Raw genomic sequence first — 19,211 nt, 5'->3', positions numbered from 1 at the left:
ACCATGTCCTTTATTGGCTACTGAATTACTTTTGAAAAATGCCCCAAAGTGCTTCTAGATTATCCTGTGACTGACTGACAAGTCAAAGCCCAATGAAATCCCAAAGGATTCCCGTGTGTGTGTGTGTGTGTGTGTGTGTGTGTGTGTGTGTGTGTGACACATGATATTCTATTATTTTTATTTGTCTCTAGGATATGCATATTCTCCTCAAGTACTGTACATGTATGTGTGGGTGTCACACAAAAAAAACCCATGTGAGGTCCCCCTCCATGGGACCTCACATCCCACATGCCACATGCCTCTGATCGTCATTTGGCATTCAAACCACCTGGGTGGCTCAGTGATTTAAGCCTCTGCCTTCGGCTCAGGTCATGATCTCAGGGTCCTGGGATCGAGCCCCGCATCGGGCTCTCTGCTCAGCGGGGAGGCTGCTTCCCTCTCTCTCTCTCTCTCTGCCTGCCTCTCTGCCTACTTGCGATCACTCTCTCTGTCAAATAAATAAATAAAATCTTTTTTTAAAAAACCCTGCATAATAAAATAAGAAATCTCTTGGATGTTACACAGTCAAGAAGACTGCCCTCCCTTTCTGAGCAAAATCAACAATGGAAGAGCAATTCTGTGTAGTGAGTCATAAAAATCCTCATCTGTCAGACAAAGACCGCAAGAAGACAGAATTTATGGGCCAGTCTGGAATAAGGAGGGAACATTCATCAAACTGATTGACAGGTGGGGTTCTTTCAATACTCCCCAGGACAATTCATGTATTTCCTGAGTGCTAATAAAAACTCCCTTTACAGTAGTAACACTACATGCAGCAGTATGTTACAGTTTACAGAGCAGGATGGTGACAAGCACAGGGTTCTCTCAGGTCTCCCCACACCCACCATGTGTCCCTGTGCTTGGCCTTTCACAGGCTGGGTTTCTCCATCAGTGAGGACAGAGAAGCCTTTGGGTCTCAGGATCTTGTGGGCACTTAATGTGACCACAAAGAGCGATGCAGCTTGTAGGTAGCACTTAATCCTGAATTCACATCAGGAAAAGGGGACATGAGAGTTCACATCTCTGATGTGTCCTGCAGATGAGGAGACAGACCCAGAGAGTTTCAGTGCTGTGGCTCAGAGTACAACATACATACATGGAGGAGAGGATGTGTGCTTTCTGTTCCTTCCTTGAATACTTGTCCCAGGCTTAAGTATTCACATTCAGAAGTATCTCACATTCAGCACCATTGGTAAAAATAAGTGAAACTGCCTTGCTCTCAGAATTAGAGTGAGCTTCAAATAAGATTAGTCACTTGGCAATTCTAATAATACCTGGGTGTGCATGGTGACATGGGAACCTTCCCACGGGTGTTACCTGGCATTTTTCCTCAGCATCTGGGACTGGTGGGCCTTAACACACCCACACGTACACATACACACTCACATACACATGTGCTTCCACAACCATGTGCACGGTGGAAGTAAATGTTAGAAAGGATATGTGGCCATCTGTATTGATGGTACCCTACATATTATGTATATTTTCATTCTCTGCATAGTCCTAATTTGCTGCTCTTCATTTTGGTAACAGCTGTGAGAAATTAAATGTATCCAGGCTCTGGAATTATGGGGGAGAACACACACTGAATGCTTTTTGGTTTTAGATGCTGTCCATGCAGTGGGCAAAGTGGACAAGGTCTCTCCCGTCATGGGGCTGACGCTCAACTGGTGTTATAATCAGGAGAGACAGAGAGCTAATGCCCACAAGATCGAAGAGGAATTTTGGATGAGGACAAAGTGCTGTGATCACAAGGGTTGAGAGTCAAGTACCTGGGTTGGCTTCTTCAGATCTGGTGGGCAGGGTAGGCCCTATGGAAAAGCTGACTCCAAATAAGAAGGAGCGAGTTGTGCAAGGATCTTGGAGAGGTGGTTCCTGGTGGAGGGAACAGCTAATGGTAAGACCCCAGAGGGAAGTATTGGCTTGGTACACTAAAGGAGTATCAGAAAGGCCAGGGTGGCCAGAGGGGGCAAGAGACACGAGCTCCTAGAGGCGGGCATGGTCCCCATCATGCAGGGCCTGGGAGACCATGTGTGTTGGGGCTGCATTTGCCTACATCTAAAGACACCAATCAAGGAGACTTGATCTAATAGGGGTTTGTTTTCCACACAACAGAATAGTCTAGAAGTGGGGCCCATTGCTCTGCAGAGCCTCCATGGGACCTCACATCCCACATGCCACATGCCTCTGATCGTCATTTGGCATGCAGAGCTTTACTTGCCTCCTGCTTGCAATGTGATTTCTCTGCCTTCCACGTTCTGTCTGAATTCAAGGCAATATGAACAGGGAAGTCAATGAGAGGAAGGGTAGTCTGCATATCAAGCACGCAAAAAAAATTTTTTTTAAGATTTTATTTTTTTTAAGGGGGGCCGGAGAGAGAGAGAATCTCAAGCAGACTCTGTGCTGAGTGCATAGTCCCGACCCAGGGCTCGATCCCAAGACCCTGAAACTGTGACCTGAGCTGAAATCAAGAGTTAGACACTCAACCAACTGAACCACCCAGGGGCCCCTCAAGCATGCAAAATTTTGCCAGAAATCTCCCAACAAACTCTCACTTACATTCCAGTGGTAGAATTTGCCCCCAACCCCCAGCTGCAAGGGAGACTGGGAAGCATGGGTGGTTTTCCCAAGCCAAGTTGCTTACACAACCACACCTTCTTCAATAGCAATGCTATTGATTAGGGAATTACCCCACACTGTAGTTTGGATGCTATTCTAGGTGGGAAAGTATTGTGCAGTAGGTGAGTGAATCAGGAATTCTGCTTTGAACAAGTAAAACTAGACCTGATGATTATACCAGAGTGTTCCAATCAGTGTAGACCCAGAACAGGCCTTAGGCAAAGAAATGGATCCTCTGACGCCTCAGGGCAGCCCAGCAGGGCCAGCAAGGCCCACGGGTAGCTTGACTCCCTCCTCAGAAGGCTCCTTCTTTTACCCAAGATTCCCTAGGAAGGCCACATGTCACAGGAGAGAAAATGTTATCACTCTCAACGTGCGACTTTATATATCACTAAAGGCAAAAATGATGCCAATTAAACTATAACAAAATGTTTCGAACCAGAAATGGTATACTTCTTAGAAATGGTTCTTTTAGACTTATTAAAACATGAGTTTTAAATGATACAGCACTCATTACACACATAAAAAAGAAAATATTCACGCAATTAATTGGTTAGGTATCCTTAAAGGGCCTTTCCATTCAGAATCCAAATCAGTAGCATCCGTGGATTTTCTCACCCTATTCCACTAAGTGTGTTAGTGATGCAGCATGTCTTAAAAAGAGTGCTCTGCTATTTATTTCAGATGTTCTTCTAAGCTGCTGACACCTGTCTGTGAGTTTTGATGTGAATGAACGTAAGGGAATGACAAGTATATCATGACTGTCATCCGGCCAACAGCTATCTTGCTATTAATGCCGTTGAAACATGGGGAGGAAGCCTGGGACACAGGGGCAGAACATGCACTTCTATGCATGCTATGATGCGGAGTTGGGCAGTGCTGCATTAGACATCCAGAGGGAGGCAGTCTGAAGCTTAGTGAAGGCCAAGGGTAAAGAAATGGGTTTGCAGATTTGGTATTCATAAGCATATGGGTGATGGTCATACCCATGGGCCTGCAGGGGACCACTGAAGCCAAGTCCAGAGAAGAAGGCTGGTGCTGAGCCTTACAATACCCAAGTGTTTATGATCAAGAAGAGAAGCCAACACACCCCACAGAGTTAGCAGCCAACCACCAGCCAGAACACCCAACGTCAAGGAAGGGATGCGCATCCCTAAAGCTAAGGAGGTGGAGGGTCGTCTAAGTCAAGTGCTGCAGAGAGGTCAAGAAGGGTAAGAGTGAAAGAGCGACCACTGGACCAGGCAGCATGGAGGTTGTTAAGTAACCCGGACAAAAGAAAAGCCCCTGTTTGGCGGCAGCCTCTGGGCAGCTGGGGGATCACTAGATGGATTGGGCTGAGGGATAAGAGCGAATGAGGTGCTCAACCTCTTTGATCAGTTGTATCGTCAACAGTAGATGTAGAGCCAAGAGAGACGGTGGTGTTTCCTTCTCTAAAGACACTGGGCATGTCTGAACACTAACTTAGCAAGGAGGGATTGATGGTGCGGGAGGGGAGATCTGTTCATTGCAAAGCACTTGAGAAGGCGGGAAGGATGCGAACCAGGGCAAGAGAGAGAAGGATCAGCTTTGGACAGAATCAAGAGATCCATCTCAACAAGAAGACAGCACCCAGGAGGCACGGACGCAACAGTCCAAGAACTCCTGGCTTCACAGCGCTGTCTTTCTCACGGTGGGGGGGGGGGGGGGGGGGGGGGGGGGGGGGGGCCAGTCCCATTTGCAGCGTCTTTTAACAAATCCCTGCAATCTTGAGACTCCTGGTCGGTCCCACCTGGGGTCTCATTTCCGCACGTGATTAGTCGCTCCAAGCGTGAGCCGGACGAAGGCATCTGGCAGACGGGCGGGTCGCCAGATGACCTACACCTGCCCCCGAGGGCGCCCCACCGCCGTCACCGTCCATCAGGCGGGTCGGTGGAGCGCAGCTCAGGGAAGGTGCCACCCTCCTGCTGGGCCATTTCAACCTCCGCCAACAACCCTTGCCAGCAACAGCCCCGCCTCCTTCACCACGCACAACCCTCAGCCTCCTTCCTCCTCCCGCGCCCCGAGCCACCGCTTCCAACGTGGCGCTGCCCACTGCGCAAGCTCAGCACACGGCAAGCTCAGGGAGCCGGCGGGGCGGGGCCAGGCGCAGTGACGACAACGCGCAGCCGCGGGTGGGCGGGACGCGCCACGTCGGCGCCCGCCGGCCGCGCCCCCTCCCGGCGGCTGCAGTCACCACCTCCGTGCGCGGCTCCGTCGCTTCCCGCGCGCGCCTCCTTGGCAGTCCGGCGCTCCCGCTCGCGCGCTCCAGTTGCCCGGCCCGCTGGCCCGCTGTCTCCGTCGCCGTCCCAGCCCCTCGGACACGCGGTCGCATCATGTCTTCGCCTCCCGAGGGGAAGCTAGAGACGAAAGCCGGACACCCGCCCGCCGGTACTGACTCGTTCCCACTTTCTGTCCTGCCGCGGGGCGCGGGGGCGCGCTCGAACCCGCGGGCGCGGGGCGCGGAGGGGGCAGCGGGCTCTGGGGGCAGTTCGGGGGCTTTGCGGACCACCTCGGCCCGCGCTGCCGAGACCCCGGGCGCGCAGGGTCCGCAGCCTCGCCAGCCTGTGGGAGTTTCATGCAGATCGGAAGGACGTGAAGCAGCCCGCGTGCCCGACTTCCCCAAAAGTTTGCGCCCAGCGCGCGCTCTGGTTGTCAGATGTCCTGGGGAACGAGCAGCCGGAACGATGAAAAGTCCGTGTTTATAGTGTCGTAGGGATGACGGATTGTGGGCTGACAGCATTTCGTACCGACAAAAGAACCAGAGGCGCAGAAATAATTTTTATCATTAATCACTCGCTGCGACGTACCCCCTCGCTTGACTTTCTTTCGCATTCAGCTTTCTCTTAAGTGTTTTTCCCGTGAGCTTTCTTTTATTTTCTTCAAGCCCTAAACTTCTGAGCCAAGGAAGTCAAATCCAGGAAAGAGCCATTTTTCTTAAAAACAAAAATGTATGCGAGTCTAAGCAGGCTTTCTGTCCGGGCCCCCTCCTTTCCGAGCGCGGTTCCGTTCGTTCTTCACTCTGTGCGAGCCCGGCGATGTCTGCTCCTCCGCTCCTTTGGCATGACCGTCCCTCCGCATGGAAGGACCCTGGTGGGGAAGCAGAGGCCACCCGCCGCAGAAATTTAGTCACTCAGTGCGTGGGCTTCTTCCAAGGGTCTTAGTTGCACCGTTAGTGTTACGGTCAGTCTCCCAGTAACAAGCCCTGTGGAAACGGGGCTGCTTTGGGGGCCGTCTGTGCCCCTTCTTGTTACACTGGAGGGCGCGATCTCCCTCTGCCCTCCCCACCATAGGGCTCTAACTCTGCCTCAACAGGGACAACAAAGCAGCTTTTAAATTAGTTGCATTCCAGAGTCGGTGGTATTTTTTCAGGGGTGCGGGAGGCTGTCCTCAGGAGTGAGTGGCACAGGGAAGAAGAATGGCTGACCCGTGTGTAAGGGGCTGGCAGGGCATGGGATTTCCGAAGACAGCTCTGCTGTGCTTTGGGGCCCTTTGTGTTGCTTTAGTTACAAAAAAGGGAGAGAAAAGCTCAGGGATTTCTTTTAAAGATAACTCTGACCTTTAGTTCTACTGCTGTTGATCCACACCCAGCTACCCGCTGACCTGGGCCGTCCTGAGGGAGGAAACACCTCTAGTCACACTCCACGGCCTTGGACTACGTGGCAGGAGTCTGCCCATGACTCCCCTGTCCCTGGCTGTTGAGTGGCATTAAAGTTGGAGCCATACCAAATCAGAGTCGCCATAATTAAATTGCGTGGAGAGACACATCCATGTGCGATGGATAGATATCCAGATGAGACTTTTAAGATCAGAGGTATAAACTGTACATATTAACTCCCTGGGAGAAATTTCATAAAGGGCTCTGATTGTCTTTGAATTGTAATGGCTAGGCTTTGTGAATTACAGATTAAATAGCTTATTTATGCCCTGAGGATCAAGGAACCACCTTATTTGTGCTGGTGAGCAATGAACTTGGGTTCAAAGTTTTGAGGCCCATCTCTTCGCTTAGGGCTCAGTTTTGCTATTCTTTCAAACGGGAGGTTTGGCCCAGCTGACCTTCCTCTGGGAAAGGCTCAGGACCAGCTCCAAAAGGGCATTTAATCCCATAGGTAAACTCCTCAAGTGACTTCAGTACAGGCCCCCTAGCCTTTGGGGCCCTAGTCAAGCAGATGCTACGTAGGGATCTGTCACTGTTATCCTGACAAGACCAGTCACTCTTGGCCAGAGTTGGAGGAAGGCCCTGGCATCCTGGCCCAGGGTACAGGTTAGAAAGAGGCCCCTTTGCTGCTTGAAGCATTTTGCTTCCCAGCGGTGCCCCTCAGTGCATTTCCATGTGTCACAGAGGCCCCAGCAGGAAAGCTCAGGGTGTCTGTGCCGACTCTGGCACGGCCAGCGAGGAGGCGGTTCTGCGGAGTAGATGTTATTAAAAAATAAACCAAAAAACGACAACCCACTATAATAAAGAATAATCTTTTAAAGGTAGCCAAGAGCACAGTTCATAAATCAAAATAACAGCTTTAAAAACTTCGGGAACCCTTTCATTAAGTGCTTAAGCTTAAATCCTCAATTGGAATTGAAATCCTCCTGCTTAAATCCTCAATTGGAAACAATAAAATGCTCTCTCATAACCATCTTCATGTCCTTTGATGTTTTCGCCTTCCTGCTGTCTGAGCCAGGTGCCCTCCTGTGCGTTCCCACTGCATCCCATTGCCTTATTATCACACTTAACCTCCACCTATTTGCCTCTCTTCTCCTTGCTTACGGGCTGAGTTTTGTTTTTTTTTTTAAGATTTTATTTATTTGTAAGAAAGCACGCACACGCACGGGGCAGGGGGCGGGAGCAGGGGGTAGGAGCAGAGGGAGAGGGACAGGCAGACTCTGCACTCAGAGCCTGCAGGGTCCGCCCCGTCCCTCTACTTCTGAGCCCTGTCCGGTGTGTACTAGTGACGCAAGGGGCTCTCAGCCAGTTCAGGTAGCATGTTCGTGGTGGAAGCAGTGACTAACGGGTGCTGGGTGTTGCAGCGGGCTGGTGTTCCCCTCTACCCTTCTAGACTCATGGCAGATTAACCAGAGAAAAACAGAAGTTTAGTAACATGTGGGCCTCCTGTCTTCATGGGAGAGGCAGAGGGAAATTGAGTAACCCCCTGACGTGGCCTGGGCCACCGCCTTGAGTACCAGCTTGAGCTAAAGGGGCCGGAGGCTCTCCCTCATCCCGCAGGGCGCTGTCATCAGGGCTCTCAGTAAAAGTCATGACGTCGTAATGACTTGAGACCCCTCCACTGCTCTCCACTACAAAGCATCCTTGGAGAAATGGGCTGAGACGGCTTGTTTTATGAGCGTTATTGCAAATACAGATTAGCAAAGTGAGAATTTGCGAGCAAGGTTCTGTTCCATCAAGTAACAGGACCGGGATGCCTCGGCAGTGTGGGGAACAGAACTGTGAGCCATGCTGTTCCTCATTCCTGCCTGTCTTTGGGAGTTTGTGGTGACGACGTGGATAAAGTCTGTTAAATACATTTTGCTGGCCCCATTCCCCTCCATTTCCCAGGGTAGCCAAAACCATATGTCAGTAAAGTTCTCCTAAGTCTAATATGTGGTAGCTCTGTGCATTACTAATTTTACATATGGTTCCCTTTCAAAAGTAGACTTTCTGTTCCTTCCAGAACTGAGTCAAGTGGAAATATAAACACCATTGTGTTTAGTTAAAATGAAACGGAAAACAGATTACTTTTTTCAGTAACTTCAGGATCATTAAATTCTCTGTTAGATTAATCATTCAAACTTGAGTTAAGGATCCATTTAAAAGGTTGTGGGTGATAATTCTCCCTAAATCGTCTCCTGCAGGACGGTTTTCAGATTGTCTAGGCCACTCTCTGGCCAGCAGTGGACGACTAAGGTGTCTTTTATTGTAGTAACCATTCAGTCACAGATTTGCTAAGCACGGTCCCAGTGCCCTCCATCCAGTCACTGACTGATGCTTACAGAGTATGGGAAAGTCGGCTTTTGCTCCCGACATGCCAAGAAAAAAAGAAAGAAAAAAAAAAAAGACCCTTCTGGTCACTGCATTTTTTTCAAAAAGTTCCCATCGGGGTGGAACGCAGCGTTTCTAAAACATAGTTTAGATTTTTCTTTCTTCCGTGCTTGGTGTCGTCCTCCTGCCTGCGCTCTGTCCATTCCACACGATGCCCCGTGCATTCTTTCGTGATTTGGGGAATGCTTTCCGCTTCCCAGCGTAGGAAGTCTTCCCGTTTATGTAGGGAGCACTCACGATTGTGTCGAGTGCTATGTTGGTTACGGTCTCATCCAAGTACAAAGCACTAGTCACAGTTAGCTGAGTGAGTCCAGTGGGGCTCACTGTTGTTTACAGACGACCAGAACCTCAGGGGCTGGGCTGAACGAGGTCAGATGTGTTTCCTTTCCCGGGAGCCTTCCTACAAGGAACAATGCGGAGGCCAAGGCCCCGCCGTTGCATGACCTGTGTGCAGGGGACGGTGAGTGGGGGCTTATGGGGACACCTGTGGCCTACATCTGTCACTGCGTCGCTTTCCTGTGGCTGCTGTAGGCGCAGCACAAGAAACTTAGAGCCTTAAAATAACACAACTGTCCTATCTCTTCGTCTGGGAGGTGAGACCTGCCAGTAACATGCGGTCTCTCTTCCCTGGTAAGAATGAGGGTGGCACACACCTGCCGGTCATGCGGCGGCTCCGGCAGCCCGTGCTTCGGGGTCAGAAGCCGGGCTTGAGTCGTGAGCAGCCCTAGGGGGAGCCTGCTTGTCCCCCGGCCTGACTTGCAGCTGTGGATCTTCCCAGCCTGCTCCTGAACGCGACAGAGAAGGCTGTCCGTGAGCTGCTTAGAGCTGGACACCCTGGCACCGAGGGGATGCCCTAGCCGCGGGAGAACAAGTCAGCTGCCTCCCCAATACTCCTTACCTGGCAAAGGCCGACCACGCAGGAGGCTTCCTCCCCTCCCTTCACCCCGTAGGCAAGAAGCCGTCGTGCAGAGCTTTGAATGTCAAACTCCTCCTCTCCCTCTCCTGGGGGGCGTAGTAACCAGAGCCTGCCCTTGGCCGTCACTCTGTGTTTCTCTGAGGGGCGATGATGCTCTCGGTTTCCCGGAAGGTCCAAGCCAGGAAAGGCCTGCAGGGTGTGACGAAGGGTGCAGGCTGCCAGGGTCCGATCCAGCGCCGGGCTTGCCACTTGTGCGGCTCCAACCTGGTGGCCTGCCCTCTTCACCCCCCGGGATCCTCTCCCTAGAGTCACGTGGTTGGCGGTGAGGAAGGGGCCTGCACGTAGCAGTGCTATGTCGAAGCATTATCCAGAATCTGTGATTCTCCAGAAGCTTCCATCCTTGGCTGGCGATACACTGACGACAGTCCTAGGGCTGCTTAGCCGACCACGTCAGTGGAGGGCCACAGGGGAGCAGTTTACGGGGGTCTCGCTCCCCTCCGTCCCCACAGGTCCTTGCTGCCATCCCCGTTTTACATCCGAGGAAACTGTCAAGAGGGACACGAAAGCACCAAGGACACAGACTATGGAGGTCTAAGTCCTAGATGCTAATTGTTAAAACCCATTTAATAAGAGTAGCGAACAGTCGAGAACTTGCCAGGTGCTGGGCCTGGAGGGAAGCGTTGCCCATGTGCTCACTCATTTAGTCCTTGGCAAACCCCTGGCGGGGAGAGCGCGGTCACCCTTTCTTCACAGATGGAGCACCGGAGGCACCGAGGGCACCAGCAACGTGCCCAGCCGTACACACGTGCACGCGCACACACACACACACACACACCCACAGCCACACGTGCATATGCGTGGGCAGAGCTAGGATTTGAGCCCAGGAGTCTGCCTCCGGGACCCGCGTCCCTGTCGTCTGCAGAGCATTTCTGCTAATACTAGATCCGGCGTTTGGTATCCTTTTCAGTTCAGAGCTCTTCTTTGAGTAACGACCACTACACCAACAATCCGAGTTCTTTTTTTTTTTTGCTAATGTCTCATAGAAATACTTATATTTGCAAGTCATTCTGCAAAGATTTTTGCAGAAATAACTCTGCCTTTGTATTTTTCACAAGCGAGAGCCCCTCTGACGGGTAAAACAGTCACGATAAATATGTTGCCGTCATACATTTTGGCAGTATTGCAAGTCCAAATGAACCTGTCTCGGCGTTGAGTTATTACTAATATTGCCACTTTTTATTGCAGCATTAATCACCACACACTGTGAGGGATTGATGAAGTTAATTGTTTTGTTTTTATAAGCCGAATTAAATGAAGCACTAATGGGGGGGTGATCGAGCCTTGACATGTGTAGTCAGTTGGGGGGGCAGTGCTGGGCTCCAGGCTTACTTCAAATGTCACTTGACCTTCATCATAGGTCTTCTTTGTAGTTAGTGACGCAGCTCTTTTTCCCTTCAGCCCCTTTACAGAGCATGTCTGTGAGTTTTAAAGTTTGAGGTCTGCCAAGTTGAGATGATTCAGACATCCTCTTTTATTTTTTTTTAAGATTTTATTTATTTATTTGATAGAGAAAGATCACAAGTAGGCAGAGAGGCAGGCAGAGAGAGAGGTGGGGGAAGCAGTCTCCCTGCTGAGCAGAGATCTGGATGCGGGCCTCCATCCCAGGACCCTGGGATCATGACCTGAGCCAGAGACAGAGGCTTTAACCCTCTGAGCCACCTGGGCGCCCCTGGACATCCTCTTTTAAAGGATATTCGTCTGCTCTGGCTGCTGTAACAAAGTCCGCCGGCTGGGAGGCTTAAACCACAGAAATCTGCAATTCTAGAGGCTGGGGGACTAAGATCAGGATGCCCACAGGTCCGGTTTCTCCTCTGTCTGCAAATACAGTCACAGTCTGAGGTTATAGGGGTGAGGGCTTCAACCCATGAGTTTTTGGAACACAACTCAGCCCATAGCAGTGCCTCTAACCAGTTCTTAATGGGTGTGCGCTAAGGGTGGGAGGGATGGGAGGAAATGAATTTCTAAAAAAAGTGTAAGGGGACAATTCTTCCAGCCCCCTCCTTTGGCCAGAGACACACTTACATTTCAAAAGAGTAGAAAATTATCTTAACATAGCTACAGAATTTTATTTCCATTTCTGTTTCTTGAGGTTTGACTGACTACCCAACCGGAAATACCTTGATAAGCCACCTGCAATGGTGTTTTTGTTTTCTTTCCTTTTGAAAAACATCTGAGCCCCGAGGGAGGGAAATCCCTAGGAACCACACCGGAAGAAACTGAAATTCAGTACTGTTAGCATAGATCGTAGGCCCACACGAGGCAGGGAGTGACCTGGTTTCTCTTCCTCCTCATGTAAAGACACCAGTAGATTGGGTTAGGGCCCACCCCAACTGGCTTCATTTAACCGAAGACCCCATGGTACAGCGTGGGGCTCAGAGGCCAAGCCTCTGGAGCGAGGCCAAGCATCTGCGCCCAGCAACACAGTGGGATGACGGGGCTCTGATCTCTTTCCACCTGGGCTCTAGGCAGCAGGACAAGAAAGTCTCCCTAAGACTTTGTCAACGCAGGCCTCCCTTTACGTGGGCTGTGGGTTCAAATATATACTGTTTCTCAGGTCCTGTTCTGAGAAATCGGACATAAAAAGGATTTCCAGGTGCCTCTACTCCTGGTTTGACAGAAGGATGTCGAGCATCTTTCCAAAGGGAGGCTGCGCACACTCCCGGCGCCAGAGGATCCCCGCAGAGAGAGCCTTACCGAAGAAAAGCTCAGAATCTGCAGTCACCACCACGAGAGGGAGACTCAGCAGACAAAAGCAGACAGTGGAATTAGACTCCCAGGGACCTCAGATCATAAAATAATCAAATGTACAACTACAAAACAAGTATGCCTAAAATGATTAAATATGGAAAAGAATTAAAACCATGAGGAATGACTAAGACCCTATCCAATAAAGATGGGGTGAATCTGACAGGGAAATAAAAGCTCTAGAAATGGAAAATAAAATGATGTAAAATAAAAATCAATAGATGGGATAAAAAGCAGATTTGGGGAAGAATTAACCAAACAGGATTCTATTTCCTTCTTTCCGAAGCAGAACGTCCCCTTCAAAAGAATTAGTGGTGGCAACAGATACATGGTTTTCCAGAGTCCTTTTTGTCGCCTGTCCTCTGCCTTGGATCTTTGCAGCAGCCCCCCGCTAGCGACCATTAGCCACGCAACGGGCACCACCCGTTCCTGAAGGCAGGGGCCCGCAGACCCTCCCTGGGAAATTGAAAAACTGACAACCTCGAATTGTGTGAGCCTTGGGGTGTTTTTCACCCTCTCTCTCCTTTTGCATCAGAAGGAGACTTGTCCAGGACTTTTCTTAATGCGGCAGGGTCCAACCCCATTTGTCACAGCAGAGGACGTGGCCTGACAGGCTGGCTGGCGGTCTGTGTGATCGGAGCTGTGCTGTGGCACCTGGGGGGTAGGTGACCCGAGGAGGGAGGATGCCACGAACTGGGGGAACAGTGAATGCAGTTCACGCAGCTCTGCTTGCTCATCTGTGCCCAGAAGCTTCCAACACCTCTGTCTTAGTCCCTATAACACAGTACCACAGACTGGTGCTTTGTAAAGAACAGAGATTTCTCATACTTCTGGAGGGTAGAAGTCCAAGGTCAAGGCACCAGCAGATTTGGTGCCTCATGAGGGCCCACTGCCTGGTTCATAGACAGCTGTCTTTTTTCCACGTCCTTACATGGGGGAGAGGACAAGGTACCTCTGGGGGGCTGGGGGTGCGGAGGGAGGTGTCTCTTTTACAAGGGCCCTAATCCCATTCAGGAGGGCTCTACCCTCATGACCTAATCACCTTCCAAAGGCCTCACCTCCAAATGCCATCAGGGGGAGGGTTTCGACAGCTTCTCTTATTTAAAGATCTTAGGATGGGGCTCTTACCCCTTTCTGTGGATGAAGCAGCAAGGCTTTGAGGGACTGAACGGTCTGAGTCCTATAGCTGAGGACGTGTTGTAGCTGACCGAGCCCAAAGCCCATGCTGGGGACAGTCACATGAAGCTGGCTTTTTGATACAAGGCCAGCATTTCCAAACTCTCTTCTGTGGAACACTGAAGTCGTAAAGGATAATAACCAGCATTCCTGGGGTGGGGGGAGTTGTGGGGTCAGATGAGTTTGGGAAAGATGGTATGCTCTGTGTGCCCCATAAAGCTCACGAGACATGCTAGAGGCCAAGGAAATATGTCTTGAGGAAACCCATATAATGTGTTCAACTGTGCATTTCCAACACCAAGAGGTCCTTGAATCCCCATTTTGAGGGGGGCGGGGGTTGGTTAGTTTTCTTGCAAAGCAGTATTAATGTATTAGCCATCAAGAAAACACAAATCAAACCGCAATAAGATAATACTCCACTCCTACTACAGTGGCCATAATTTGAAAGTCGGACAACAGCTAACGTTGGCAAGCATGGGGAAAAATTGGAATGCTCAGACGGATTGGAATGTAAAATGATCCTGTGGCTTTGGAAAGGCATTGGGCAGCTCCCCAGAAGGATAGAGAGTTACCGTGTAGCCCAGCTCCTCCACTCCTAGGTCTGTACCTAAGGAAATGAACGTGTATGTCCATGTATCCACATAAAAACTTGTACACAAGTTCTCCACAGCTACCTTATGCATAATAGTCGAAAGGTGGAAACAGCCTAAATGTCCATCCACAGATGAAGGGGTAAATAAAGTGTGGTCGGTCCGTGCAGTAGACTGTGATTGTGCCACGAGAAGGAATGTTTGAAGGCCTGACCCAGGCTGCCCCCTGGGTAAACCTTGGAAACATGCAGAGTGAAAGAAGGGGGTCGAATACACAGAACAGGGCACCTGGGTGGCTCAGTGTGTTAAAGCCTCTGCCTTCGGCTCAGGTCATGATCCCAGGGTCCTGGGATCGAGCCCCACATCAGGCTCTCTGCTCAGCAGGGAGCCTGCTTCCCCTTCTCTCTCTGCCTGTGTCTCTGCCTACTTGTCTGTCAAATAAATAAGTAAAATTTAAAAAAAAAAAATGAATACGTGGAACAGGCAAGCCCGGAGGAGGGGTTGCCAGGAGCTGGGGGAGGGGCTGGGGGAGCGACCGTTCACAGGGATGGGGTTTCTGTCTGGGCTCATGGCAGTGGGCTTGAATTGATTGTGGTGATGGTTGTGGTGACGGTTGCACAGCCCCGAGTACGTTCAGAGCCCTAGCACTGCACTCCCTAAATGAGTGACTCACATTGTATGTGAATTACATGTCCCTAAGGCCATGTTTAAAAGTCAACACATGCCAACACTGAGGCTTCCCAACACAGTTTGGGAAAGGCTGCCACAGACGTCCCTGGCTACCGCCTGAATGGGCTCTGGGACTGTCCCATGTCCCCCAGGGGCTGTATCGCCCCATCAGAAGCATCATCGGTGTTTGAGAAAAGGTCACAGGGCGGGGATTAAGGGGAACCCCGTTGTATTGAAAACCTAAAGCAAGCAGCCACTTTCTCCACGTGGTTGGTACTGCTCTTAGGAAGTCCTTGTAAGAAACAGAGCCCGCAGGAGCCCTACGAGGTTTGTAAGTGGGTCTGGAGTAAAAGTTCGCATCGACTGCCACGTCCTACCGAATGTCCCTCAACGGCAGGAACCTCTGTGGCTCATCCCTGTTGCTGCCGGCTTATCGGGACCAGCTCGTGGCTCCGGGTCCGCTGAAAGCTTTCGGGGTTGTTCCCCTGGTCCCCTGCCAGGTCCATCACACCCCCCTCTGTTTTCGTTTTAGTGAAAGCTGGCGGAATGCGCATTGTGCAGAAACACCCGCATTCAGGAGACACCAAAGAAGAGAAAGACAAGGACGACCAGGAGTGGGAAAGCCCCAGGTGAGAATGCGGGCGCGCTCGGGTTTGTTCCCCAGACAGCCGTGACTTGGTTAAACATTAACGTTTGTTCTCTTCTCCGGGCTTCTGACAACCTCTCGCATCATGGGGCCCTGCACTGTGTGTTTTTCCTTTCCTGATCCATGAGGCTCTGTCTCCCCAGACGGGAGACACCAGGCTCCTGGAGCACCTGCCGTCCCTCTGTGTGCAGTGGCCTCGACTTCCACGACATTACTGAAATCACCTTGAGACCTTGGAACATGCCGTTCTAGTTGATTCTCTGGGGTGGGCGTGGCATCTCGCAGCAAGACAGGGAACTATTGGCTCAAAACCGCGCACACGTCTGGACTCTTCCATTCGGCAGCCAGATCCAAACCAGGGAGGCCACGCCCTTAGGAGTGCCCAGGTGTCCTTAAATGACATCTCTGTCCCTGGCTTCCCTGGTCCCCAACAGCTTGTCTGTCTGACGTGCCCCCGGCTCAGTTTACTCCCTGTTATCCTCAGAGCTTCTGGTGCCGGGTTTGGGTCCAGAACCTCCGTACACATCCATTTCCTTCCACCCGTCGTAGGTAAATGCGTACCCCTCTGTCTGAGCTTGCCACGGAGAAGAAGGTGAACGCTGAGCTCTCTGCCTTACACCTTGTCCCGAGAGTGTCTCCACCAGAGGAGGAAGCTAAGTGCAGGAAGGATGTGGAAACCAGCTAACCTGTGTTTCTGTGGGCCAGGTGCATTATTTTGCATTATTTTGCTTTAGTCCAATAGCCCTGAACAGTAGGTAGTGTTCTCCCCAACTTTTGCAAGGGAAACTGAGTCCGCAGGGGCTATACACTTGCTCACACCAAGTGCCTTGTGAGTGAACGGATCGGGAAATTAAACCAGGGTCTAACAGGGTCCAAAGAGGCCCGGCTTCCAAGAAAGAGTAGCTCCCAAGAATGTGCGTCCCGTAAAAGGACATGAGCGTCCCTGAGTGTGTGTACCACTGATTGTTTTCTGTAGAATCTTATAGGATGTAAGTTCTAGTGCGGTCACCTGAGGGGCAAGCAAAATTGGGAACAAAGTCTTTTCTGAGTGATTATTGCCCATTTAAAATCACGAGATCCTCACTGTGGTTTGGCCCAAGTTCTGCTTTGAAAAGAAGGTGGCATTTAAGAGAAAATTCTAGAATTCCCTTTCTCACTGGCTGTTTTCACACAGCATCTATACAGAACAGAGCAGCATCTGTAGCTCTCCTAGAGGTCCACAGTCCCATACCTAAAAACCTTGGGACCCAGTTTATTTTAGATATGGGACATTTGGGGGAAGGGGGCTTATGAGAATTAAAGGGCGCGCATTCCATCCAGCGCCCATAGTGGGGCCTCGGGCGTCTTACTCGGTCTGTGTGTGATGTTCACAGCAAGGGAGGTAAGTTCTTCACTCTTACAGGCGTGGGCCAGTTCAGGTTGACTTGCGCCTCCATACAGGTTGTAAGGAAGTTTTCCATTTTTAGAAAATTCTTGATCTCAGTATCAAGCATAGGAGAGTATGGGCCTGTGTCATTCCCCCTGCTGGAGAACCTGGGAGGTCCCGTCTGCGGATCCCGTGCTTCCGTGGGGAGAAAGAGAATGAGAGAGAGAGAGAGAGAGAGAGCAAGAGAGAGAGAGCCTTGCCTGGGGAGTTAACGGAACACACTCGTCTGTGTGAGTTGAAGTGGAGTAAGGTACGGCGAGCTCTTTCCCTGTGAAACACAGTGTCAATACAGTGAGAGTAGATAATTTATTAGCGTGTTTAGAAATAAAGACAAAACCGCCCACTCGTTTTCTTTCTATTGATTTTTTTTCATTGATTTCATGAGGTGAAATACAGCCTTTATCCGAGACATGCAATTTGAATAAATATTTCAGAGGATGAGCGATTGCAAGACAAAGGAGCAAGCTCCCCAGCTCTCCAGATCTCGGCATCTTCTCACCTCTAAAGATCTGTTCTCTGTGGAACCAGGAACTCTATAGCAGGCTGACTGCAGGGTAGGGTTTGCGTAACACACGAGCAAGGGGTTTTTCCCCTGCAGCTGAATGGCTGTAATGTGTTCCTTGTGAGTGTGTCAGCGGCTGTTTCGTGACTTCAGCTTTGCTCTTAACCGCTGTGGGTTGGACCGCTGGACACGCCGTAGACAGATGGGGTGAGCCTCTGAGCACTCCGAAGCTGTGGACAGGTGTGGCCAGCGTATCTCCTTCCACACCTGCACCAGGCCAGTACTCTGTGTGAGAGATCACCCCCCTCCACGATGGCCTCCTCGTCCGTCTGGCGGGTGGGCTGGATCAGTCTAGCTAACTGTCCTCGCCCGTCTTCGGAGTGTGGTACCTCTGGCCTCGTTCTCTATGCTCTGTCCGTATCAGCTCACCAGGTCCTTGTACCTTCTCGGTTTGCTGCCCGCGCTCTCTCAGAGTTGGTTATTGATTATGATCCCCACTCCACGTTACTGCTCCCTCTTCAGCAGCTCAGAAAGGTTCAGTGACTTTTCCAAGGTCACACAGCCAGTGAGTGGCAGGGCCAGCACTCCAGCAGAGCCCAGAGTCCTCACTATTAACCGCACGGCCATGCCTCCCCAGCGGGCGCTTACTGAGTTTTTCATGTCAGGTTCAGAGCTCACGCCACCCACAGGTCCGTGTCACTGTGCCCATTATCGAGATGAAGAAACCGGAGTTTAGGGAGGTTGCCTGGCCCCATGATATGTAGCTGGTTAGTGAGAAGGCCAGGGTTCAGCCCCCGTTTTGTCTTGACTTGGAGACTTGTGCCCCTACTAGGCTACGGGCTCCCCTGATGTGACACAAAATACATCGCATATTGATAGGCGTAGCATGTCGATCCAGATCCCTTTATGAATTAAACTTGTTGACTCTGGATCGCCCAGAACCTTTTCCAGATCCTCAGGCCTGTGAGTCTGTCCGCGCGGCTTTGCTGTCAGTAGATGGTATGAGCATCGTCGTACAAGGTCTTGGAGGATGGGGATGTCTTTACATATAAAATGGCCTATTTCTTTGCAGAATTTGCCACACATTTAATTACTCGCTTGGAAATGTCATGGGATGGGACTTCACCATCCACATTACCCTAATCCTAAAGTTTTACTACTATTTTTCATGTTTTGATCCAAGTGTCCTCTGGATAAGTGTAAAGTCTCAGATGCCAGTTTCCTCCTTAGGTCCGCATTTGCAAGACTCTTTGCTTTCCTTCCCAGATTTCTAGAACTGGCTTTACGTTCACTGACTCATCTCTGGTGACTTCCTTCCTCATTAGTCTAAAAATCAAATCCTGATTACAGAGAAAATGAACAGCTAGAGCCTTACTACGTGACAAAACAAAAAAACACAACCTTTACTCGGAATGATTTTTTCCCTGCAAATATTTGTGCTACTTAATTTTCCAGAGATTTACAATTCATCTCCTAGGCTGCCAAATTGTTTTGGAGATGCTACATTTTAAAAAGGAGGGAGAAAAGGAAGTAGAAGCAATTTTAAAATGTTACCTAAGAATTCCCGTCGAGCTGAGCGGTAGTCCGATGGCTCTTCATCTCCAAGAAGAGGACTGGGCTTCATTATTATTCGCCAGTACTTTCCTGAGTGGCTGCTGGATGGTGTGCACTGGGGCTGGTGGGAAAACAGTGGAAGGAACGGGGAGATAGGGATGACAAGGTACATAATCCAAGATGCCCTTTTTGTGGGGTATCAGTCATTGGGTTAGGGCTCACC

The 19,211-nt window shown here is 50.5% G+C and overlaps 1 protein-coding gene across 1 annotated transcript in view; it reads left to right on the top strand.

The window, feature by feature from the left end:
- The first annotated feature begins 4,866 nt into the window (after positions 1-4,866).
- LOC111153434 (death associated protein) overlaps positions 4,867-19,211 on the top strand; it is an 81,838-nt gene continuing 67,493 nt past the window's right edge. Inside the window, exons 1-2 of the mRNA XM_022512449.1 lie at positions 4,867-5,064; positions 15,393-15,489. Of these exons, the coding sequence (XP_022368157.1) occupies positions 5,010-5,064; positions 15,393-15,489 (152 nt within the window). The 5' untranslated portion in view covers positions 4,867-5,009. The remainder of the gene's footprint in view (positions 5,065-15,392; positions 15,490-19,211) is intronic.

The sequence above is a fragment of the Enhydra lutris genome, unplaced genomic scaffold (genome assembly GCF_002288905.1).
Source record: "Enhydra lutris kenyoni isolate GAN:26980312 unplaced genomic scaffold, ASM228890v2 scaffoldscaffold32, whole genome shotgun sequence".
Classification (NCBI taxonomy): Eukaryota; Metazoa; Chordata; class Mammalia; order Carnivora; family Mustelidae; genus Enhydra; species Enhydra lutris.
The sequence above is the reverse complement of the archived record's forward strand: the minus strand, read 5'-3'. Positions and strand labels throughout refer to the sequence as shown.